General features: G+C 44.6%; 1 protein-coding gene across 1 annotated transcript in view; it reads left to right on the top strand.

Annotated features, from left to right (window-relative positions):
- si:dkey-246g23.2 (solute carrier family 66 member 2) overlaps positions 1 to 23350 on the top strand; it is a 71528-nt gene that overhangs the window by 20850 nt on the left and 27328 nt on the right. Inside the window, exon 4 of the mRNA XM_041191866.1 lies at positions 22338 to 22554. Coding sequence (XP_041047800.1) covers positions 22338 to 22554 — 217 coding nt within the window. The remainder of the gene's footprint in view (positions 1 to 22337; positions 22555 to 23350) is intronic.

Raw genomic sequence — 23350 nt, forward strand, 5'->3', positions numbered from 1 at the left:
TGTGCCAGAGGCCAGGATTGGAGAAGTGGAGAGACCCTGGAGAGTTGTAGGGCTAGAGGAGGTTACAGAGATAGGGAGGACTAAGGCCATGGAGGGATTTGAAAAAATGAACGAGAATTTCAAATTTGACGTGTTACCCAACCAGGAGCCAGTGAAGGTGAATGAGCACAGAGGTGATGAGTGAATAGAACTTTCTGCAAGTTAGGTTGCAGGGAGCAAAAGTTTGGATGAATTGAAGTGTGTGAAGGCTGGAAGGTGAGAGGCTGACCAAAAAAGCACTGGAATTATAAAAGTATGGATGAAGGTTTCAGCAGCCAACAGCCTGAGGCAGGAGTGGAGACATGTTACAGAGTTGGAAGTAAGTGGTTTTGGTGTTGGAGAAGCTATGTGCCTGAATATCAACAAAACTATTATCCTAAAGTGTACTCACATCAGTTATAGGGATGATATATTTTGATATATGATGAACTGGGTCACTAGTGAAATCGAGCGATGATAATTTCTTAAGTAATTTGACTTCAAGGGCAGAGATATGGATGTAGTTAGTTAGGAAAGGTAGGGTGAGAGCCAATTTGAGTGGACAGGAACGGAAAAATAAAATTTTCCTTTTAACTGTGTGTGCCTTCAGAGTAAAAGGTGAATGTGGTAATCCATTCTGTTACCCATGTTTATGGATCACACTCTCATGACTGAACGGTGCCATTTTGCCACAAATATCATTGCATTTCTATGTGGCACATGTTATCTTAAGCATCTAGTTTGTTACTGCATCATCATTTTATTAAATGGGAAATAGATGTAACTAAATTTTCCAATATCCCTTCATGAATTAAAGATTTCTAATGTGAGAGCAGAGGTCATGAGCCTGGTCCAGCAACCTATGTAACAAGTCATGGAATTGAATTCCATAGAAATGTTATCTGTGGGCTGGTACCAGAAAAAAAACTGCTAAATTGTTGTAAAAACTCATGAGTTCACTATTCTCCTTCAGAGAAGATAACGTGTCATTTCTATTATTCTGGCCTACACTAAAGTTCCCCTGAAGTATCTTCGAAATCCATTCAGCTTTTCAGGACAACTAGAGATGGTTAACAAATGCCAGTGTTGCCACATTCGTAATATGATGTTGTTTTGCACCTTGGAATTGCTGGAAAGAAGCAATTCTGGCAGCACACAACCTAATTAGAGCTCCTTCTTTGACCTTACAACATATTGCTCCTCTGATGAATAGGGAATGTTTTTCAATTCCATCTTCTCATCTATTATGGTTAAATATAAGAAAGCAAAACTTATCAAAACTTAGGGAGTCTAATGGAGTAAGGAGCCATATACTTCCTAACAAATCGCAATTTATCCTAAAGACGATCCCCCTATGAAGGTTTTGCTTGTCTACATGTAACCCATGTACTTCTTACAAAGTTAGATTTGCCTGCCTTCAAAGACACTAACATAGAATCATGGAAACTTTACGGCACAGAAAGAGGCCACTTGGTCCATCATGTCTGCACTGGCTGAGAAGCGAGCTACCCACTTTTTGATTTAAGATGATTAGTATTCAAGGCATTCAAGAGGACATTAGATGACCATTTGAATAGAAACAATGTGCAAGGGTACGGGGAAAAGGCAGGAGAATGGCACTAAGTCATAATGCTCATTTAGAGACGGTGCAGCCACGATGGGCCGAGTGGCCTCCTAATGCACCGTAGCACTTCTGTGATTCCGGTAGAAGGATTAGAGGGGTCATGAGGAAAAACTTTTTCACCCAGAGGATGGTGGGTGTCTGGAATTCACTGCCTAAGTTGGTGGTTAAGGCTGAAACGCTTAACTCGTTTAAAAGGTACCTGGATCTGCATCTGAAGTGCTATAACCTGCAAGGCTACGGACCAGGTGCTGGAAAGTGAACTGAAAATGAATGGCTAGTTTCTTTTTTTCTCTTGTTTTGGCTGGTGCAGACACAATGGGGCTGAATAGCCTCTTTCCGCACCACATCTTTTCTATGGTTCCATGGTTCATTTGGTCTGTAGCCCTGCAGGTTAAGGCACTTGAGGTACATATTCAGATACCTTTTAAATGACCTGAGGGTTTCAGCTTCAACTACCCTTTCAGGCAGTGAGTTCCAGACCCTCACAAATGCGAGGGTGAAAAAAGTTGTCCCTCACCTCCCTTCTAATCTTTCTACCAATCGCTTTAAAACTATGCCCCCTGGTTACTGACCTCTCTGCCAAAGTAAATATGCCCTTCCCATCCACTCTATCCAGGCACCTCACAATTTTGTATATCTCAATCAAATCTCCCCTCAGCCTTCTCTGTTCCAAGGAGAACAACCCCAGCCTATCGAATTAATCTTATAGCTGCAATTTTCCAGTCCAGGCGAGATCCTCTGCACCCTCTCTTATATAATTACATCCTTTCTGTAATGAGGTGACCTGAACTGCACACAGTACTCGAGTTGCACCCTAACTAATGTTTTAGTCCCAGCTTAACCTCCCTGCTCTTATATTCTATGCCTTGGCTAATAAATTAAAGGATTCTTAATCACCTTATCAGCCTGTCCTCCTTCCTTCAGGGATCTGTGGACTCCAAGTTCTCTCACTTCCTCTACTCCTCTCAGTGTCCTCCCATTTATTGTGTAATCCTTTTCTTGTTTCACCTCTGCAAATATATTACCTTACACTTGTCTGTGTTGAATTCCATTTGCCACTTTTCTGCCCACCTGACCAGTTCATTGATATCTTCTGCCCACCTGACCAGTCCATTGATATTTCCTGCAGTCTACAACTATCCTCCTCGCGAGCTACCACGCGGCCAATTTTTGTGTCATCTGCAAACTTCTTGATCATTCCCCCTACGTCTACATCCAAATCATTAATAAACATCACAAAAAGCAGGGGACCTAGATTGAGTGTTTTATTCAGTAAATGGTAATTTACTGAATAAAACGCCATTATTTTTATTTATTGAAAACGTATGTTCTACGTATGAAAGTTAATTAATTTTATTTCTGAAGCTCTCTATTGTATTTTACGCTTCTCATACATTTGCAGTGCAAAGCAAAATCAAGTGAGTATATACAATATTATACTAACAATTAACAATATTTATTTTGGATTTCCAGCAACCAGTTTTTTGCTTTTATCTGAGTATAAACAATATTACATTTGATTCAGTCAACCTGTATAGGTTCTGATGAAACCAAAATTGAATTGAAATAAAGCAGCTACCTAGAAATAATTTTAATAAGTTATTGGTAGAAAAAAAAACTAATGAAGAAAAATCTAGTTTCCTGTGCAACTGAAAGAAAAAATGTGAAGTGTATTTTGCTTTTGTGTTGTGGACAACATGGTCAGCTTGAACTCAGCTGAGCATCAATTCCACCATAAAATGCATTATCACTAAATGCACTACAGTATCAGAGTTAACAAAGGCAGAATTAAGTCGGTGATGTTAATTAATCCGAAAGCAATAAAAAAAATAGCAACAGTCTAAATAATTTAGTTATGAAGGAGCCATTCTATTTTAATTATCGGTGAGCTTCAAAAATAAAATGTGAATGTCTTCTATCATTTCATTTTAATTATCAATGAGCTATGTGCTTTGTGGGTAAAATGTAAATGTCATAATTTAGGTTGGGAAACATATTTCATTGATTTATCTGGGCCCTTGTGTAAAGGTATCTCCTAAATAAAGTACTTGTTTCTTACCTTATTGTAAATTATTTCTGCTTTCCAGAACTAGCAGTACTCTTCTTCAGTCAATTGTCTAATTATATATGGTGTGCGGTTTCAAACTGTAGCACATACTATTATAAGGTGTGTGAGCAAATGCCAGTCTTTTTGGATGAATGAATTAAGATGGGTTGAATGGCATTCCTTACTATGATTACCTTATGAACTTAAGAGCCAATGGTGGCACAGAAGGTGACCATTCGGCCCATCAAGGCCATGCTCATTCTCCATGGAGCAATCCAGTCAGTCCCACTCTCCTGCTCTATCCCATAGCCCTGCAGGCTTATCACCTTCAAATGCCTATGCAATTTAATTTTTAAATCAATGATTGTTTCCATTCCCGCACCCTCAGTAGTGAGTTCCAGGGCATTACCACTCACTGCATTAAAATAAATTCTTCCTCACATTCTCCCTACATCTCTTGTCTAAAACCTTAAATCTCTCCTGCATGTATTGGAGTGTCTGCAGAGCCTGTATGTTCCTCTATATCCCACAGAATAGCGACCACCTAAATCAGGGTTGTCCAAAATAAGGGGGAAACAGCCTGGCTCGCCATGCCTTTCTATCTGGCCCGTGGTCCAACATAAGGGGGACACAACCAGTAAGCCTATCAGCAGCAAATACAGGAGAGAAACAGTTTGTGATTGAAAGAGCAGTGTGAAGGTGAGTGGCTATGGTGCTTTCTCTCTCTTGCCCTCCCCTGCAAGCGCAACCCCCTGAATGAGCCCAGGTATTAAGATGGCAGAGCAGACTGCGGAGGCCACAAGAACAGCAGTCGCAGCAACATCACCCACACAGTCCCCTCACTCGGGCAGCTCCAACAGAGCGGAGTGAGAAAGCACTTCTTGGCACCTTCACAGCCTTCCCAAATTCCTCCTCAGCAATAAAATATCCAAACCTTGCAGGATCGGGTAGGGAGTGGGTCTGTGCGAGTGACTGGGCCTGTGCGAGTGAGAGTCGGTGTGAGAGCGCAAATCTGTTTGAGAGTGAGTCTGTGTCTGTCAAGCCTGTGTGTGTGGATTTGTGTCAGAGTCTATGTGTGTGTGTGTGAGTGTGTGTGTGTGAGTGAGTCTGTGTGAGTGAGTGAGGGTCTGTGTGAGTGAGTCTGTGTCTGTCAAGCCTGTGTGTGTGGATTTGAGTCAGAGTCTGTGTGTGTGAGTGAGTCTGTGTGTGTGTGAGTGAGTCTGTGTGAGTGAGTGAGAGTCTGTGTGAGTGAGTCTGTGTCTGTCAAGCCTGTGTGTGTGGGTTTGAGTCAGAGTCTGTGTGTGTGAGTGAGTCTGTGTGCATCAGCAAGTCTGTGTGTGTGAGTCAGAGTCTGGGTCAGCGAGTCTGTGTGTGTGTGAGTGAGCCTGTGAGTGGAATCCCCCCATATTTACACTAAGTGTGGTAGCGGGTGAGTTAAACAATGTTTTACCCACCACCTGCAATGGCGGCTTTTCATGCTGTTTCGTCCCAAAACCGCTGCATTAATTATGCGTTCCTGGGAAACACGCCATTTCCATGGTGAGCAGACTTTCATTCGCCTGCCACACCATCACCTCACCGCTTCATCATGCCGAGCGCCATATTTAAAGCGCGGCTGCGCGCACACCTCTCAGTGCTTCCAGCCCTTGACTGCTGCAAAGAAGACATGGCACTGAAAGGCAAAAAGACTGCAGCCCCCAGGTTCAAGGACGCATCCCTCCATCACTTTTGGACACAGTGGAGGCTCGCCCACGTCCTTCACCAGCGCAGAGACACACACCTCGGTGGGACCTAGCTTTAGAATAGCCTCAGGATCACAATCTGGTGAGCACACCACACTGTCTGATCCACAGCAGGCGAAGGCAGGGACTTCTCAGGTCCCCGACACTCGGAAGACTGCTGGAGGCCAGAAATTTGCTGAGCCCGAGTCGGATGAGAGCCTCTGGATTCAGTCATGTCACAGTTGCTGAAGCTGCAAAGGCAAGCTCGGGAACATCAGGAAGGGATGTCCGCTGCACTCCTCAGATTGCAGGGTATGATGGAGGAGACCATTCGCCTACAGTCTGAGGTGATAGCGCCGACATTGCAATGCACCGAGGTCAACACTAGTAGGATGGTGGCCGCCATGGAGGCTTTGGCCCAGGATGTCGTGCCTGCACTGCTGCACGGGCTGAAATTCAACGCCGATGCCTTGGTTGGTCTCCAACACGGGAGGGGTGTGGGGAAGCTTTACCTCACCCCAGCTACCCCTTCTCCTGAAGGAGACTGTTAGAGGCCCTTGGGCACCCATAGGGAGGAGGATCAGCAGTTGCACACCCTGGGGCCATCCATCTAGGAGCGTCCGGCCCATCTGAATCCGCTCTTCCTGTGACCCCAGCCGCTCCAGCTCCGCAGCTTGAGGAGGGTGCCAATGCCACACAGCAGGACCCCGAAAGCAGGCTGGGACCATCCAGCTCTCGGCCTCCAGAGGATGCCCACCAAAGTCATCACAGACAGGGGGTAGCAGTCAGCAGGCTGCCTCCACCTCTGCTGTGGTTGTCCGGGGAGTAACAAGACGTAGCGACCTGGTTAGGAAGGTTAAGAAGTTGCACAGCCTGGGCACGGGTGTTAATCACTTGCCCACAATGTTCACTATTGTCAGTAAACTCCCAAGAATGTCTCCCTGCCTATGGCTCCTTGTCCTGATGAGCAGTGTTCATGTCACTCAGATGTGAAATCTTTCCGCACAGGATAAAGGCAGGTGTCTCAGTCCAAGGCCTCTGCCCTGTGCTCTGTGCAGCCTTCAGATCAAAGTGATGGTCTGGCCTCACACTCCCTGGACACATTCCTGATGCCTGCACCTCGATGGTGCTGGTCATTGCTGTCAGAATGTAGTGGGCAGGTGCTACACAGTTCTCTCATTCTCTCTGTGTGCTCTCAGCACCTTTAAGGTGGGGCTGGCCCCATCTCTTCAGCATCTGTGACCAGTGATGTTGTGCTCCTGAAGGGCTCAGCTCTGAAGGCGGACAAAGGATCAGATACTTTTAAAGTTTCATGGCTGTGTCTCTATGATATGACCCTGATCACAGAGCGCAAGCAAGCTGCCCTCGGCCAGACAGGAGTTATACATTCTCAGAGGCTCTGTGAAGATCTATGGAGTTTCCTCACTGCATGTTGTCATCATCCTCCTGCGATCGAGCAACTATTAGAACCTCCACTGTGTCTCCATGACAGGAGCATTATCACAGAGGGTATGTGCGCTGCCATAAGCCAGACTGGAGTCAAACTTCCATATAATAAGGCCTGAGACTTCAGTGGTTTTCTCTGCTGACTTCAAAGTTTGACTGATTTAATGTGTTAGTGTAACTACATTAGGTTAAAATCAATAAGAAACAATTCACTAGAAATCAGATTACCCTTTGGATCCCTTTGCCCTACCAGATCTTTTGACTTCTTCTGTGGGTTAGATTAGTTTACCAGTGACTTCCATTAAGACGTATTTTGATGAATTAGGGGCGCATCAATTTGGAGATGCCATACATAGTGTCCTGGGAAGCATGAGATCCATAAATAATTGTATTGTTTTTCTTATTGTAATCACTCACACTTTTCCAGAACCACTTCATTTAATTCAGGGTTATGGGGAGTAAGAGCCTATCCTGACAGGCAATGTGCACTAGGCAGGACTCACGCGCGCGCACACACACACACACACCCTGCCAGCATGCCACCCCTCTTATAAGTACTTATAAGTAATCATTATGGAGTATTGAAGTTTGGTAAGATACGGAAGATAGTAGTCAGTTCAGCAACATCCATCATTTAAGATGGCCGTTCATACTATATGAAAGTATGGAATAAGAAAAGTCTGTTTGGCACATCGAATCTTTTCTTGCACAGGTCATGTACAACCTGGTCAGCCATATGTTCTACACAACTATCCAATCACTTGAACAGGTTCTGCGAAGTTTTTAAATTTCCTCCTGGCTAGGCTAAGCTAAATCAATCAAAGCTACAAATTCTGGCCAGAGTCTCCCATCCTGCAGTCTTTGTTTGGTGACAGGAGCAGAAGTGAAAGTGTTTTCCGCTGGAAGGTTGGGACAGCTGGCACAAATGTCCCTGCCATTACCTCATGGGGTTGAAGGTAGGAAGAGTATGTCCACTTTCTGTCTAATCTCATGGCTCCAGCATGCAAGTGCTTGGATGTCTCCTTGGAAAGGGTGTCGGTTGCCTTGGAGACCCAGATCCAACAAAGCACACAGTGGTAGCTGGATACATGCTCGAACCTGTACACCGTTGCTCTAGTCCTGGTTGCAGTGCAGCAGTGTCTAGGTGAAAGGGGTCGAGGCACCTTGACCTCCCTCCAGGTGGCCATTCGCCTCAAGGATTCAGGGAGGTGCCATCGTGCACCCACAGGGAGGGGGAGCACCAGCCGGGAGGCTTCATCCCAGGACATTACAGGTGTGCCATGCCACGCCACCTCCCCTCTGCCAGTGACTCCATCGCTTCCAGCAGGTCAGGCCAAGGAAGGTGCCACCTGCACCAGAGCAGGAGACCCTTAGCAAACTGGGACCCTCAAGGTCTCGGGCCATCAGAGGATGGCCGCTAAAGTCATCACAGTCAACAGGGTCCAGCAGTCAGCAGGCTACCTCCACCTCAGCTGTGGATGTTGGGGCTGCACCTAGATCTAGTAATTGGAAAAGAAAGATAAAGAAACATTAAGGCCACAAAGGTGGCACAGGTGTTATAATCACTATACATATCAATCACAATTGTAAATATATGGATGATTGCACTATGTTTATTCTTGTGGTATTCTCATTGTGCTGCAAGTTGCTAAAATGATTGTGTGCATTTAAGGGCATCACCTTCATTGCCAAGTACTCATGGATGATGTGGGTCCTATTCAGTCACCATTTATTGTCTCACATCATCCACTGTGCAAGGTATAAGGATCCTGAACTGTGTAGGAGACATCCTTGGACATCACTGTTAAAGTTGGAGCTTTGGTATGAATCTGGCCACCCAACAGGTACCGGTGACTGGATTACGATCCCTCTGAGAATGCTTTTTGAGCAGCCTCTGCAGCCGCTGCTTCGTGTTGCTCTGGCCATTGATGTCATTGGCACCGGGCCAGCCTGCACCAGTTCCTCCTCCGTTACACCATGGCTAGCAAAACGGCAAGGTTGGGCCTTCAGCCATCATCCAGGATGCCTGAGGTGCTTTGTGAACACGTCACAGTGACCCATGTAGTCATTACAATTTTTGAAATCTTCCCTCCATCCCTGACCAATTCAGCCTATGGGAAGGCCTGCACCTAGCATCAGTCTATCGCTGGTAACCCCCCCAACACATACCCATGGTGAAGCCCACACTGGAGAGCCATAAATGAGTGCTCCTCTCATTCAGACATCCATAAGACCATAAGACATAGGAGCAGACGTTAGGCAATTCGGCCCATTGAGTCTGCTCCGCCAGACACTGCTGAGCTTCTTTCCAAAGCCCTCAAGACACGGTCGGTAGACCCTGTCCTTGCCATCATATATGTAACACCCACCCATTATCTGCCGTTATTATCTATCCGGATAGCCCAAGGTTCCAACCCGGCACATTGGGGCCATCTCTCCACCTGGGCCCCATGAAGCTCCACTTCAGTCTCCCACTCCAGCTGCCCTTGCCTCAGTTAAGAGGAGATGGGCTTCAACTCAAGCTTCACTGCTCCTCAAGACCTTGCTGGAACGACTGCAATGAGATCCAAGATCTGTGGAGAAATGCTGTTGATTTGGGGGTTTGACCATAGAGATGACAACACACCTGAGCATGGCTCTCCATCCAGTTGACTAATGACTATTAAGGTGCCCCTTTAGTTGGCACAGTAGGCAGACCAATAACTCCACCCACCGCTGAAGACACTCCTCCCACTTTGAGTCCTGGCTATCACTGTGGGACTGTTTTGCAACCTTGCAAGTAAAACAGTGGTGTGTATCTATTATCGACGAAGGTCCCGCACCTTCTACCTTCCCCGTGTCATCCTCCAAGTTCCCTCCATCTTCCTGCATTAACACCACATTATCCTTCATCTACCCCTGTTCACCTTGCACCTCCCCCACCACCACCTCCCCGGACCCCCGCACTCTCCCTCCCCGGACCCCCGCACACTCCCTCCCCAGACAGCCTGCACACTCCCTCCCCGGACCCCCGCACACTCCCTCCAAGACAACCCGCACTCTCCCTCCCTGGACACCCCGCACTCTCCCTCCAAGACAGCCCGCACTCTCCCTCCCCAGACAGCCCGCACTCTCCCTCCCTGGACAGCCCGCACTCTCCCTCCCTGGACAGCCCGCACTCTCCCTCCCCAGACAGCCCGCACCCTCCCTCCCCAGACAGCCCGCACTCTCCCTCCCTGGACACCCCGCACTCTCCCTCCAAGACACCCCACACTCTCCCTCCCCAGACACCCCGCACCCTCCCTCCCCAGACAGCCCGCACTCTCCCTCCCCAGACAGCCCGCACTCTCCCTCCCTGGACAGCCCGCACTCTCCCTCCCCGGGCAGCCCGCACTCACGCTCCCTGGACAGCCCGCACTCTCCCTCCCCAGACAGCCCACACTCTCCCTCCCCAGACAGCCCACACTCTCCCTCCCCAGACAGCCCGCACTCTCCCTCCCTGGACAGCCTGCACGCTCCCTCCCCAGACAGCCCACACTCTCCCTCCCCTGACAACCCGCACTCTCCCTCCCCAGACAGCCCACACTCTCCCTCCCCAGACAGCCCGCACTCTCCCTCCCCGGACAGCCCACACTCTCCCTCCCCAGACAGCCCACACTCTCCCTCCCCAGACAGCCCGCACTCTCCCTCCCCGGACAGCCCGCACTCTCCCTCCCCGGACAGCCCACACTCTCCCTCCCCAGACAGCCCGCACTCTCCCTCCCCGGACAGCCCGCACTCTCCCTCCCCAGACAGCCCACACTCTCCCTCCCTGGACAGCCCGCACTCTCCCTCCCCGGGCAGCCCGCACTCTCCCTCCCCGGACACCCCGCACTCTCCCTCCCCGGACACCCCGCACTCTCCCTCCCCAAACAGCCCGCACTCTCCCTCCCCGGGCAGCCCGCATTCTCCCTCCCCGGGCAGCCCGCACTATCCCTTCCACCTTTTCCTGGCCACTGCTCCACCCTTCCCCTCTAAGCCTGCCTCCCTGGGTCGTCCTCCACACAATGTGTGCCACCACCAGCCAGTCTCAAACATCGGCTGGCATTTATAGACACTCTCCAAAGATGACAATGCAACAACAACTCACCGTTAATCGTGAAAGAAGTCTACCTTGTCAGGTGGACACCTCTTAAATGCAGTCGTAAATGTGAATGTCCTAATTTCTCACTGGTGGGGAACTTAGTTTGGAGGGGAATCTTAATCCTGTTGAGCTCAGGTTTTCATGGTACTTAGCCTTAAAACACTTGGCCTTAACCAGGCATTTGAATTTTTTGGTACTCTTTGCTGGAAGGCTTTCCACTGATTTGTTATTCTTTATGAGGTAAAATTCCTTTTCATCAAAAGCCTTATTTAAGTTTCTGAATTCTCCGTCTGTACCCACTAGTTTTGCCATCAGCCCTAGAAGATAAAACCCATCTAAAACATTGTGTTCAGTCAACAGCTCCTTATTTGTGCAGTTAGTATTGTCTAATAGGTTAGAGAAGTTACGGTAAAACCAACTATTGGAAAGTTTTAGAATATTTATAAGGAGATAGTTTTGTGATTTTCATCTCCCAAATCTAAACCTCATTCACATTGCCAATGAGGTATATCTGGGAACACTATTATACTGATAAAATTAGAACAAGAATGGAATAATCTGTCCTTTGACTGAGTCCCAAGTTGTTCATTGTTTGATTTGTGAAAAGCCACCAATCTGAGAATCATTTTGAAACATTGCTCTGTTTGGTGGAGGTCGATCATGTTGATTTACATTTGCGTAAATGAATTAATTCCCTTTGAACAGTATAATGCAAGCATTAAAGATAACTATAGAGTTGGTTGAGAATCCATAAAGTTTCTATTTGAATCAGTGTGCTTGGCTTCTGCAATGTTTACCTCAACAGACATAGGGGCAATTGTTAACTTCCATCCAGAACAATAATGAATTTGACAGAGTTGCTGAAGCAAGCGTTGACAAACCTGTACCATTTTCATGTTGGGGCCTCATTAGCATAACATGAGCTAAGAGCATTTAATGAGTGTTAACTGGCAGTTTGCCACAATGGGGGCTGAAAATCCAGTAGCTGCATTGGATGAGCCAGTTAAAGCTGGTTGTAAAAGTAATGTGGTGTGGGTGGGGGCACTCCCAGTGGCCAGCACTGGGCTGTGTTATTTTTCTGGAGCTGGGAGGAGCTTTCCAGCTCCTCCTGACCAAAATGTTGTGACTGTGTTGCTAGACTGACATCTGGAGGCTTTCTGGCCTACTCCTGCTCCTAATTTGTATGTTCCTAATGACCTCTGGGTTAGGCTGCCCATGGGCTGGTACAAATGGACAGAAAGTGCATGACGCAGAGTCTGCTTTGTCCCTGAAAATTCCAAATAACCAGCCTGGTGTCCCACTTTCCATACTTAAAGAATCACTTACGGGCACTACCAGGTCTCAGGCTGATCATCTGTTCCTCAGGAAAGGTATGGATGGGCAGCAGAGAAAAATTTCCCCCATTAATCTTGTGGCTTCATGTATCAAAACAAGGCTGGGCCATTTTCTGTGGGAAAGATTCCCCAACCACCCCCCCCCCACCCCCCAGCCATTGGAGGGGGAGGTGCAGAAGCGGGCGAGGGTGGGTATGCCTCCGATCGGGGCATACCGCCACTTTACGTGGGCAGGCCAATTAAGGCCCGCCCGTCGTGACCTCCACCAGGAAGCGCTATGTGCCCCCTGCGCGGGGTGGGAGCCGAGAGTGTGCTCTTTCGCTACCTCAGGGAGATCGGCTCCACATTTAAAAATGGTAAGCAGATGATAACATTTCCCTGACATATCCCCTCATGTGACACTGTCACATGAGTTGGGACATGTCCATAACTTTTATTGAAATCTTTATTAAAAATTTAAATACCCTCATGAAACCTCATCCCACCCCTGGATGAAGTTTCATGTTTTTTCTGAAGCCCACCAGGGCTCCCGGCCTGCCCACCAACCTTAAGGCTGGACAGGCAGGTCCATTAATGACCTTAATTAGTTTTTCAGTGTCCTCAATAGGCCATTGACAGGTCGGTGGGCGCGGAGCTGACTTGGCTGCACCCCCGCCGACCTGAAAATAGAAATGATGCGGGGTGATCCACCCGAAGTCATCCTATGTCATTTTACGCGTCGGCGAGTGGGCCCCACCCCCACTCGCCAACCGGAAGATCCTACCCGCAGAGTTAACCTGCATTTTAACCTCATATGTATTGTGCAAAACCAGTGATACAGTGCATCATTTTTTAATAGTCCTATTCTATCACAGATTTCTCTGGAATATTTGTGCTTGACAAGTAAATACATCAGTTGTCCTGGATAACAGTCTTCATAGCGAGTGTGTCTAGCCATTTATAGCTAGAACAATGATTGAAAGCGTCTGCAAGTATTGCACACACACACAAAATTTGCTTCTTCTACACTCGTGGAGGAGTGTTCAAATTTCATTCTCTGTGGTCTGTTGCCAACGTTCAGTTGGTGTTTTGCATCTATCCGCTAGAAGGACCCAGAAAGAGACCAGCGCTCCCTGCTTGTCCCTTGCAGCTCATATGGGAATAGCAGCAGTAATTAGGGTCAAACCTTAACTCCATAGACTTAAACTTTATGGGCAGAATTTTGCCGTGGGCGAGCAGGGGGCGGGGCCCGCTCACCGACGCTTAAATGATGCAGGATGACGTCGGGCGGAACCTCCAACGTCACCCCGCCCCATTTAAATTTTCAGGAAGGTGAGGGCTCAGCAGAATCAGCTGTAGGTCCACCGCCCTGTCAATGGCCAATTGAGGCCATTGGCAGGATCATTTAAACAATTAAAGAACCTTGGCGAGCAGGCCAGGAGCCCCAGCGGCAACTAGAAAAAACATGAAACGTCATCCACAGGCCGGATGATATTTCATGCAGGATTTTTAAAAAATGTAATAAAGTTATATGTAAATTATGAGCATGTCCCATCTTGTGTGACATTGTCACATGAGGGGGACATGTTAGGGAATTTTTTTTCTATTTTTAATCTTTTTCAAAGTGCAAACGATCTCCCTAAGGCAGCACTTAGCCTCAGGGAGATGTGCGCTCTTTCACGCGCATGCACAAAAGAGCGCACTCTCGCTTTTGGGGAATCCCTCCCCCCCCCCCCCACCTGCACAGGAAGCGCATAGCGCTTCCCGCCGGGCGTCATACTGGGCTGGCCTTAATTTGCCCGCCCATATAAAATGCCGGGGATCGACTCCCCGCCCGCTGGAGATTGGGTCGGGCCCGCCCGCCGAACAGGCAGAAAATTCTGCCCCATGAACTGAACTGAAGCTCCACAGAAAGCGCATGGTCATACTGAACCACTTCATTGTATAGTTCAATATGAACTCCAATAGCACATTAAATTAAGCATTTCTGGTAGACAGCTATTATTAAGATGTAAAAGAATTGTCTCAAAACTTGCATCCAATAAATAAGCAAGCAATGCCAGGTCTACCCACTGACAAATGCTTTACGTTTTACACTTAGAGTTACATATTTATTTGCCCCTGCTCTGTCAGTAAACAGATTTTTTTTACAAAGCTTCGTTGATGCTTCCTTTGCCCATCCCCTCTATACAGCAAATGAAATACACATTAGGAGGGAAATGCCCATTCTTTAAAAAAAATCTTTAGCAGGAGCAATTTATCACACTTAATATTAAACGTGGCAGTTTTCAGTCCCTTTTCTGAGTGAAATAAAGCAGTTAGCTGTCACCAGCAATTGTAGTTGTGATTTAAAAAAAACACGTGTCTTTGAAAATTCAGCTGTCAACATTGGACTAGTTAACAATTGCGTCATAAAACTAAGCAACTTCGCGGTCAAAATAAATTCTTAATATGGATGACCGTATCATTTATTTTATAATGCTGTTGACTGCAAACACTTAACACTAAATTTGCTTCTTAGTGCACTCTTAATTTGTGCAGATTGATTTTTGTATCAGTGTATATCCTTTTTCTACATTTAAGTAACAAAGCATTGTGTGCCATGTAGTGGGGCTGAATGTTGATGTACCCAAGACATCCCTGTAGAATTATAACTTCAAACTGTCCTGGCCTAATAGAGGTTGAATATCCTTTATCCGAACCCTCGGAGCCATTTGCCTTTCAATTTCAGATAATTTTGTTTTTTGGATACCACATATAAACTTACATTACAATAGTTTAAGCCTAGGCTAGCTATAGTCTAAAGTAATTAAAATGGCTAGAAAAGTAAGATGTATCACTGAGTAATAAACACAGGGTACCTGAAAAAGTTTCTTTTTGACATGTCCACCACAAAATTTGCAAGGTAAACAATGCAGACAAACATCTAGACTTCCTGCACTAAAGGTCGATGAGGTTCAAAAAATGTACAGGTTTTGGATGTGTTCGGTTTTCGGATTTAGGGATGAAGGATACTTGAGCTGTACAAGGAAGCTGTTATGGTAATGTCCAATATTTCCAGGAAAATAATTTCTAAGGTTTGGAAATGAACACTAGCCAGTGCATCCTAAGCATAAAAGCCTCATGAAGCTGAATTGGTAATGACAGTCTTAGGGCAATTCTTGAGCATCCATTAATCACAGAAAATTATATAAAAGACAAAAACAGAAATGCTGAAACAGGAGAATTGTGAGCATCTGTGGAGAGAACAGACACGTTAACATTTTGGGTGCATACTCTTCGTCAAAAATGATAATTAACCCTGTATGACCTGCTACATGTTTCCAGAATTTTGTTTCAGATGTCCAGCATCTACTGTAGTTTGCATTTACTATGAGTATCTTTTCTGGCTAATCCCCATAATAATGTCATCAGTACTGGTGCAAAATATGGGGATTACTAGTTTACAGATAGAACCTTGTATTTATTTTCAGATTATATAGCTTCCTTTGAGAACAGTACAGAGCAACTCAAACAGAAACCTCCTGATTTCTATGTATAACTGCACATGTGTGAATGCTGGAAGTTGTTGCATTATTTGGAACAAAAACAGAAAATGCTGGAAAAACTCAGCAAGTCTAGCAGCATCTGTGGAGATGCTGCATCCACAGATGCTGCTAGACCTGTTGAGCTTTTCCAACATTTTCTGTTTTTGTTTCAGATTTCCAGCACCCGCAGTATTTTGCTTTTATTGCTGTATTATTTGGATTGGGTTTGGCTTGGGCTGATTAGTAGCAAGTAACATTCATGCCACACAAGTGCCAGACAATGGCCATCTCCAACAAGAGAGAATTTAACCATTGCCCCTTGACGTTCAATGGCATTACCATCACTGAGTCCCTACTATCAACATCCTGGGGGTTGCCATTGACCAGAAACTGAACTGGACTAGCCATATAAATACTGTGGCTACAAGAGCAGGCCAGAGGCTAGGAATCCTGCAGTGAATAACTCACCTCCTGACTCCCCAAAGCCTGTCCACTATCTACAAGGCACAAGTCAGGAGTGTGATGGAATATCCCCCACTTGCCTAGATAAGTACAGCTCCAACAACACTCAAGAAGCTTGACACCATCCAGGACAAAGCAGCCCACTTGATTGGCACCACATCCACAAACATTCACTCCCTCCACCACCGACCAACAATGTCAGCAGTGTGTATCATCTACAAGGTTCCCTGTGGAAACCCATCAAGCCTCCTTAGACAGCACCTTCCAAACCCACAACTGCTACCATCTAGAAGGACAAGAGCAGCAGATACATGGGAACACCACCACCTGAAAGTTCCCCTCCAAGCTACTCACCATCTTGACTTGTAAATAATTGCCGTTCCTTCACTGTTACTGGGTCAAAATCCAAGAACTCCCTGCCTAACAGCACTGTGGGTGTACCTATACCACATGGACAGCAGCAGTTCAATAAGGCAGCTCACCACGACCTTCTCAAGGACAGTTAGGGATGGGCAATAAATGCTGGCCTAGCCAGTGAAGCCCACATCCCATGAAGGAATAAAAGAAAAATTATTTACTCCATAGTAATGGTGAGCACAATTAGCCTTACTGTGATTTTTACAGCAAAGTCTGCACCATAGCTAAAGCTCCTATTCAGTTGTTTTAAGAAACATTTAATAAATATTCAGCTGAAACTGTTCTGTGCCCCGTATCATTATACGGGCACTGTGCATGGAGGTATATTTACCGGTTTCACATAAATAAGTTGAATAAAAAGGTGTAGCCATTGATTGCTGTTTCAGTCCACTCATAATTTTGAAAGTCACTGTTCCAGTCGGTGAGTAGCACGTCTTTCACCTTAGGGGTCTCCAGCAGACAATAATAGGTGTATTGTACTGTGAAAGCTACAGTCAACATCAGAGTTACAATATAAACAGGGTGGGGAGCAGGGAAAAGAAAGAAAGAATCATATGCAAATTATTTTTTAAACGCAATCATCAATTTTCTTTAATAGGCAATAAATTATTAATTCTTCCAAAAGGTAGACATATCATTGAGGACTAATTAGTATCTGGGCTGAATAATTCAGTTTGCTGGGCACTCCTCTCGGGGCTGGAAGACCCTGGCATTGATATTAATGTGAAGGCATCTTCTGAATCAGTAAAGCGTCCCTGGAGTTACTGCTGGGGTCAGTGAGAACGAGGAGCGAGGTAACTATTGCCAGCAATGGGAGGAAAAAATCTGCTGCTCTCACCGAGAAGGCATAGTTGGAAGTAACTGAGGAGTTGAGCAGCAGGAGCATTGAAGCCTAGCTTCCGATACAGTGCAAGAAGTGATTTAATGACCTAATCAGACCAGGAACAGCAAGTCCACTTGAGAATTCACCTTTGACCTGTGGCTTAAGCCCACACACCCTTTCATTCTACCTTACCAGGCTCCATTGCTATCAATTTCCTGTCAGATGGGTTAGGTAAAATTTAACCTGTTTACTTTAATGGAATGTTACTGGTTAACTAGTGCACCCTCAGAACTAGTTAAATTCTCCAATAATATTTGAAAACTAATTTTTTGTTTGCTCTCCTGCAGTTATGTAGAACTGAATTATCAGTCCTTTTTGAACAATTTCTCTATTCTGTTGTGTTTCTGTGATTTGAACCATCAAATATATCATGTGAGGCTCAATCTGAAGAAGATGAAATGGTTTGGACCAACTTGTCTTAATGAACACAGCTCTTGGATGTATTTATAGTTTAGCCTGATTCAAAATGATGTGAAATGTTACTCAGTTTAGCTCAAAGTTATTGGATTAATAATACTTTTGACAGTTGACATGTTTGTTGGTCAGAATTTCCATATAAATTTGCAAGCAGCTTCAGCACTTGAAAAAAAAATCAATCCACATTGAGGAAAAGAGATTGAAGAATATTGTTTTTGGTGAACATATCTCAGAACCATTGAACTGTAACAGGAAATGCAGAGGAACAGAACCTTTGCAGAGGTGAAGTTAGACCTTTCAACCGTAGTCTCTATCTCCACCTGTTTTCTGAGAATGTTTCAAAGCACGAAGAGAAGAAAGCTGATGAACCTCATATATTTATTACTGAGGCTGCCCCTTGCAATGTCATCAAAACTATCCCCTCAGTGCCCCTATTTTTGAGAGGGAATATAGAGTAAAGAGTGACCTGTGGTAAAAAAATCTTGAGCTTAACTCACGATTCTTTTTCCCCCAGTGTAATATTGCCACCTTGGCCTCAGATCGTGACACAACTTGTATTTGTACGGTTGATTAAACTGTGCCATATGTTCCATTCTCTTGCTCTATGTTGGTGCTGTTTGTACGTGCCAAGGTCACCCATTGAATTCTTTCATGTTGATAAATGGCCTGGAAAGATGCTATCAACACAGTTCAAGCTGTTTAATGTCAATTGGGCAGCACTAGTGGGAAAGCCATGTGATGTCCTATTATTTTCCTGCAGTCTTCGATTTGAAACTGCTCTTCTTGTAATATCGTTGAGGCCTGACTGCTATGGGCCTAAGCAGGGAAATCTTTGTGGTTTCCCGCCAAGTCAGCCTAGCCAGAAGACGACCCAAGAGCTAAATATTTGATAAACTTCATTTGAACCATCCTTGTCGGACCAGAAAGTCACATTGGTCACAATACCTTATTTGGGTATTTAACTAACCTTACCATACCTTATTTGGATATCACTAAACAGACAAGGGCTTGATTTATTGATTCATCTGAAGGATTGCGTTTCCAGCAATGCAGCACACCCTCAGTACTGCATTCGAGCGTTATTTTAGGTAATATACTCTAGTCCTTTTACGCTCAAATACTGGATTGGGCTTTGTACTTACAAAGTTCTAGGTCAATGGCCGGAATTTTCCAGCTCCCTCGCAGCAAGATCCCCCGTGGCAGGGCCGGTGACTCATTAAAATCTCCATCCACATCGGCGGGACCGGAAGTGAGAGACTGGAAAGTTCCAGCCAATAACTTGTGCTGCTTTACGATGTTAAAGTGCGTGATCAAACAAAATTTGACACCAAGCCACATAGAGAGTTATTAGGAAGGATGACTGAAAGCCTCACTAACACATGATTGACAAGGCATTATCCTTTCAGGGATTTTAACAGAGATGTTACAGAATAAAAGGGCAAAGTTCTTGTCTGTTCAGTGATTTCTAAAGATTTCCATTTGTGGGGACTTTACCGACATACCCTGTGGGGATAAAGGGTATCACTGCAAGCAATCTTTTCTCCTTTAACTGAAGGATTGTAGACAGCATTAGTTTCTGTCAACTTCACAGTTGTAATGTCGGTGAGCACTGACACTTTTGCTGTCATTACGACTACAAAATCCAGACCATTATGTACTCCTGTCATGCATCGGGGGAGCAGCAAAAGAAAATTTACCTTTGTGTAATTTGTTAGCTCCCCCTGGTTGCCTTAAAAATCCATAGTTCTGACAAGGTTTGACTAACTGTTTTGTCTCTTTTCTTTGAGGGACCCTTAGGGATGCAATATGTATATTTCTTTTTTTCTTAATACTGCAAAGTTGATTAATGTATCCTGTCCAAAGTTGAATCACACCTTCTGTGTTAAAAACCATTGACTCTATATTATTGAATTTTCCAAAAGACTGTTTCCTAACCTTGCGCAGGCCAATCCAAACAAAGAAGCACAAAATTGGTTTCTGCCTATGGCTGGTGATTAAAGTTTTTGTTCACTTTGCACAGGAGTTCATTAGTTTGAGCATAATTCTCTCGTCTTTTTCATGCCTCCTGTCATGTCTCACCTCTCTATTCTTGAGACTTCTTGCTGTGCTTTACAAGACTGAATGATTGCTTCATAAGTTGCTCGGTCTGGTTGGAATTAATGAGAATGCATTCTCAAAACAGAAATATTCTGTAAATGTTCTCTATAGTCGTGGGAAACTTCTTGTTTGGAGAACAATAGGTGCCCAGAGTCATTCTAGGGAGTTAACTGTTCTTTAATATTGTGGTAATCAGTAAAATAATATTAGCACAGTTACATTTTTAAAATTCTTTTCAGCAGGAGTAACTTCCTCACACAGAGATTTGAGAGCCTGTGGAATTTATTTCCAGGGTTAGTGATTGAGGCAGAAACAATGTCAACATTAAATATTAAATTGGATTAATGGATGAAAGAAGAAGGCATGAAGGAATATTATAAATGTGATGAGGACTAATTGTCCATATGGATGGATTCAGGGAGAGAGACAGAAAGCAGGAAACTATCAACTAGTCTTAAGGAAAATGTTAGAAGCTATTATTAAAGATGTTGTAGCAGGACACTTAGAAAAATTCAGGGCAATTAGGCAGAGTCAACATGGTTCATGTTTAACCAATTTATGTGTTGTGCTGTGGGTAAAGGGGAACCGGTAGATGTACTGTACTTAGATTTCCAGAAGCCATTTGATAAATTGCCACATCAAAGGTTATTGCAGAAAGTAAAAGCTCATGGTATAGGGGGTAACATATTTGCATGGATAGAAGATTGGCTAGCTAACAGGAAGCAGGGAGTTGGCATAAGTGGGCCTTTTTTTGGTTGGTAGGATATGACAAATTGTGTGCCACAGGGATCAGTGCTGGGGCCTCAACCTTTTACAATTTATATAAATGACTTGGATGAAGGGACTGAAGGAATGGTGGCTGTATTTGTTGATGACACACAGATAGGTAGGAAAGTCAATTGTGAAGATGCAAGGAGGCTACAAAGTGACATAGATAGGTTAAGTGAGTGGGCAAAGATCTGGCAAATGGAGTATAATGTGGGCAAATGTGAAATTGTTCATTTTGGCAGGAAGAATAAAAAAGAAGTTTATTATCCAAGTGGTGAGAGATTGAGGAGCTCTGAGATTCAGAGGGATCTGGGTGGCCTAGTGTCTGAATGACAAAAGGTTAGTATGCAGGTACAGCTGGTAATAAGGAAAGCTAATAGAATGTTATCAATTATTGTGAGGGGAATTTATTCCAAAAGTTGGGAGATTATGCTTCAGTTGTACAGGGCACTGGTGAGACAACATCTGGAGTATTGGATGCACTACTGATCTCCTTATCTAAAGAAAGATATAAATGCTTTAGAAGCAGCTCAGAGAAGGTTTAGTAGACTAATACCAGGAATGGGTGGGTTGTCTTATGAGGAAAGGCTGGACAGGTTAAGCTTTTATCCACTGAAATTTAGAACAGTAAGAGGTGACTTAATTCAAACCTTTAAGATCCTGAGGGGTCTTGACAGGGTGGATGTGGAGAGGATGTTTCCTCTTGTGGGAGCATCTAGAACTAGGGGTCGCTGTTTAAAAATAAGGAGTTGCTCATTTAAGGCAGAGATGAGTTTTTTTTTCTCTCAGAGGTTGTGAGTCTTTGGAACTCTCTTCCTCAAAAGACGTTGGAAGCAGAGTCTTTGAATATTTTTAAGGCTGAGCTAGATAGATTCTTGATTAACAAGGGGGTGAAAGGTTATGGGGGTAGGCAGGAAAGTGGGGTTGAGGTTACATTCAGGTCAGTCATGATCTTATTGAATGGCAGAGCAGGCTCGAGAGGCCAGGTGGCCTAATCCTCCTAATTTGTATGTTCTAAGGACCTGCTTCAGTGCTGTAACTGTTAAGTGTGTGTATACATTAACTTTTAGAATTCTTGGTCAGAGAGATGAAGAGTAGGCAGAGGGGGGAGGGGCAGTGGAATGTTTTTATGTTACACCGTGTATGTTTTTTTTACTCTTTTCTGTGATGTGAGGGCCACTGGCAAAACCAGGATTTGTTGCTGATCTGTAATTGCCCTTGAGAAGGTGGTGGTGAGCGGCCGCCTTGAGCTACTGCAGTCTATTTGTTGTAGGTACACCTCCAGTGCTGTTAGGAAGGATGTAGAATCTCTCTAGATACTGTGACACGTTTAATGGGAATTACAGGGCATATGTCCCTCACATCAAATACCAAGTAACAGCATATATATAGTGCCTTATTAGAGACTATTGTTGTCTAGGTGATTGTGATAAATTAATACTCATGTTCCGTAGATACTTGCATGATCAAAATTGTTTTGTTTTTTTCTCCCTAGACTTTGATCCAAGATATTTTTGGGCCTGGAGCCGCTTTCTTGATTACGTCCAGTTTTGTTTAACCTTCACTGTGATGTGCTTCTTTGTTACATACCTCTTTATTGACTCTCAACTCTATGTGGAAACCCTTGGCTTCTCAGCTGTCCTCATTGAAGCCATGTTGGGATTACCTCAGCTTTTCCAGAACTTCAAGAACAAGTCAACAGCAGGAATGAGGTGAGAAAATATTCTAGTTCATAAACGCTCACTATTTTGAAAGTCCTTAAGTACTGCTACAAATAATGTGCTTGAGTATTTTAAAAATAACTTAACAGTAGTAATGTTCATTTTGAATGTTTAGAGAAAGTGTAGACTAGGGAGATGAAGTAAATATAATATATCTAGAATACCAAAAGGCCTTTTATCAGGTACCACATAATAGACTGATGAATAAGGTCAGAGCATAAAGAGTCGGGAAAAATAGCAGAATGGATAGCGAGCTGACTGTAAGACGATGGCAGATAGTAGGGATAACGGGTAGCTAGTCAGAAAGGCAGAAGGTGGGAGGTGGAGTTTCACAAGGATCAGCACCAGATTCACAATTTATTTAACAATTTAGACTTTGGAGCCAACAATGCAATTTCTGAATCTGCAAATGACACCAGATTGGATGGGATAGTCAACGCTGAGGAGGACAGCAATAAAGTACAAGAAGACATTTTCTTCAGTATTTTTTGAGGAGGTAACAGAGAAGGTTGTTAAGGGCAATGCTGTTGATGTGGTTTCCAAGAAGCATTTGATACAGTGCCACACAAACAGGCTTGTGAGCAAAATACTAGCTCATGGAATAAAATGGAAAGTAGGCACTTGGATAAGAAATTGACTGAGTGACAGTGAACAGAGAATAGTGATAAATGTTTTTCAGATTGGAGGAAGATAGTAGTGGAGTTTCCCAAGGGTCAGTGTTGGGATCTTTGCTATTAATAACCTAGGCTGTGGTGTTCAGGGCATGATTTCCAAATTTGCAGATGAT

Source organism: Carcharodon carcharias, chromosome 7 (genome assembly GCF_017639515.1).
Source record: "Carcharodon carcharias isolate sCarCar2 chromosome 7, sCarCar2.pri, whole genome shotgun sequence".
NCBI classification, from domain to species: Eukaryota; Metazoa; Chordata; class Chondrichthyes; order Lamniformes; family Lamnidae; genus Carcharodon; species Carcharodon carcharias.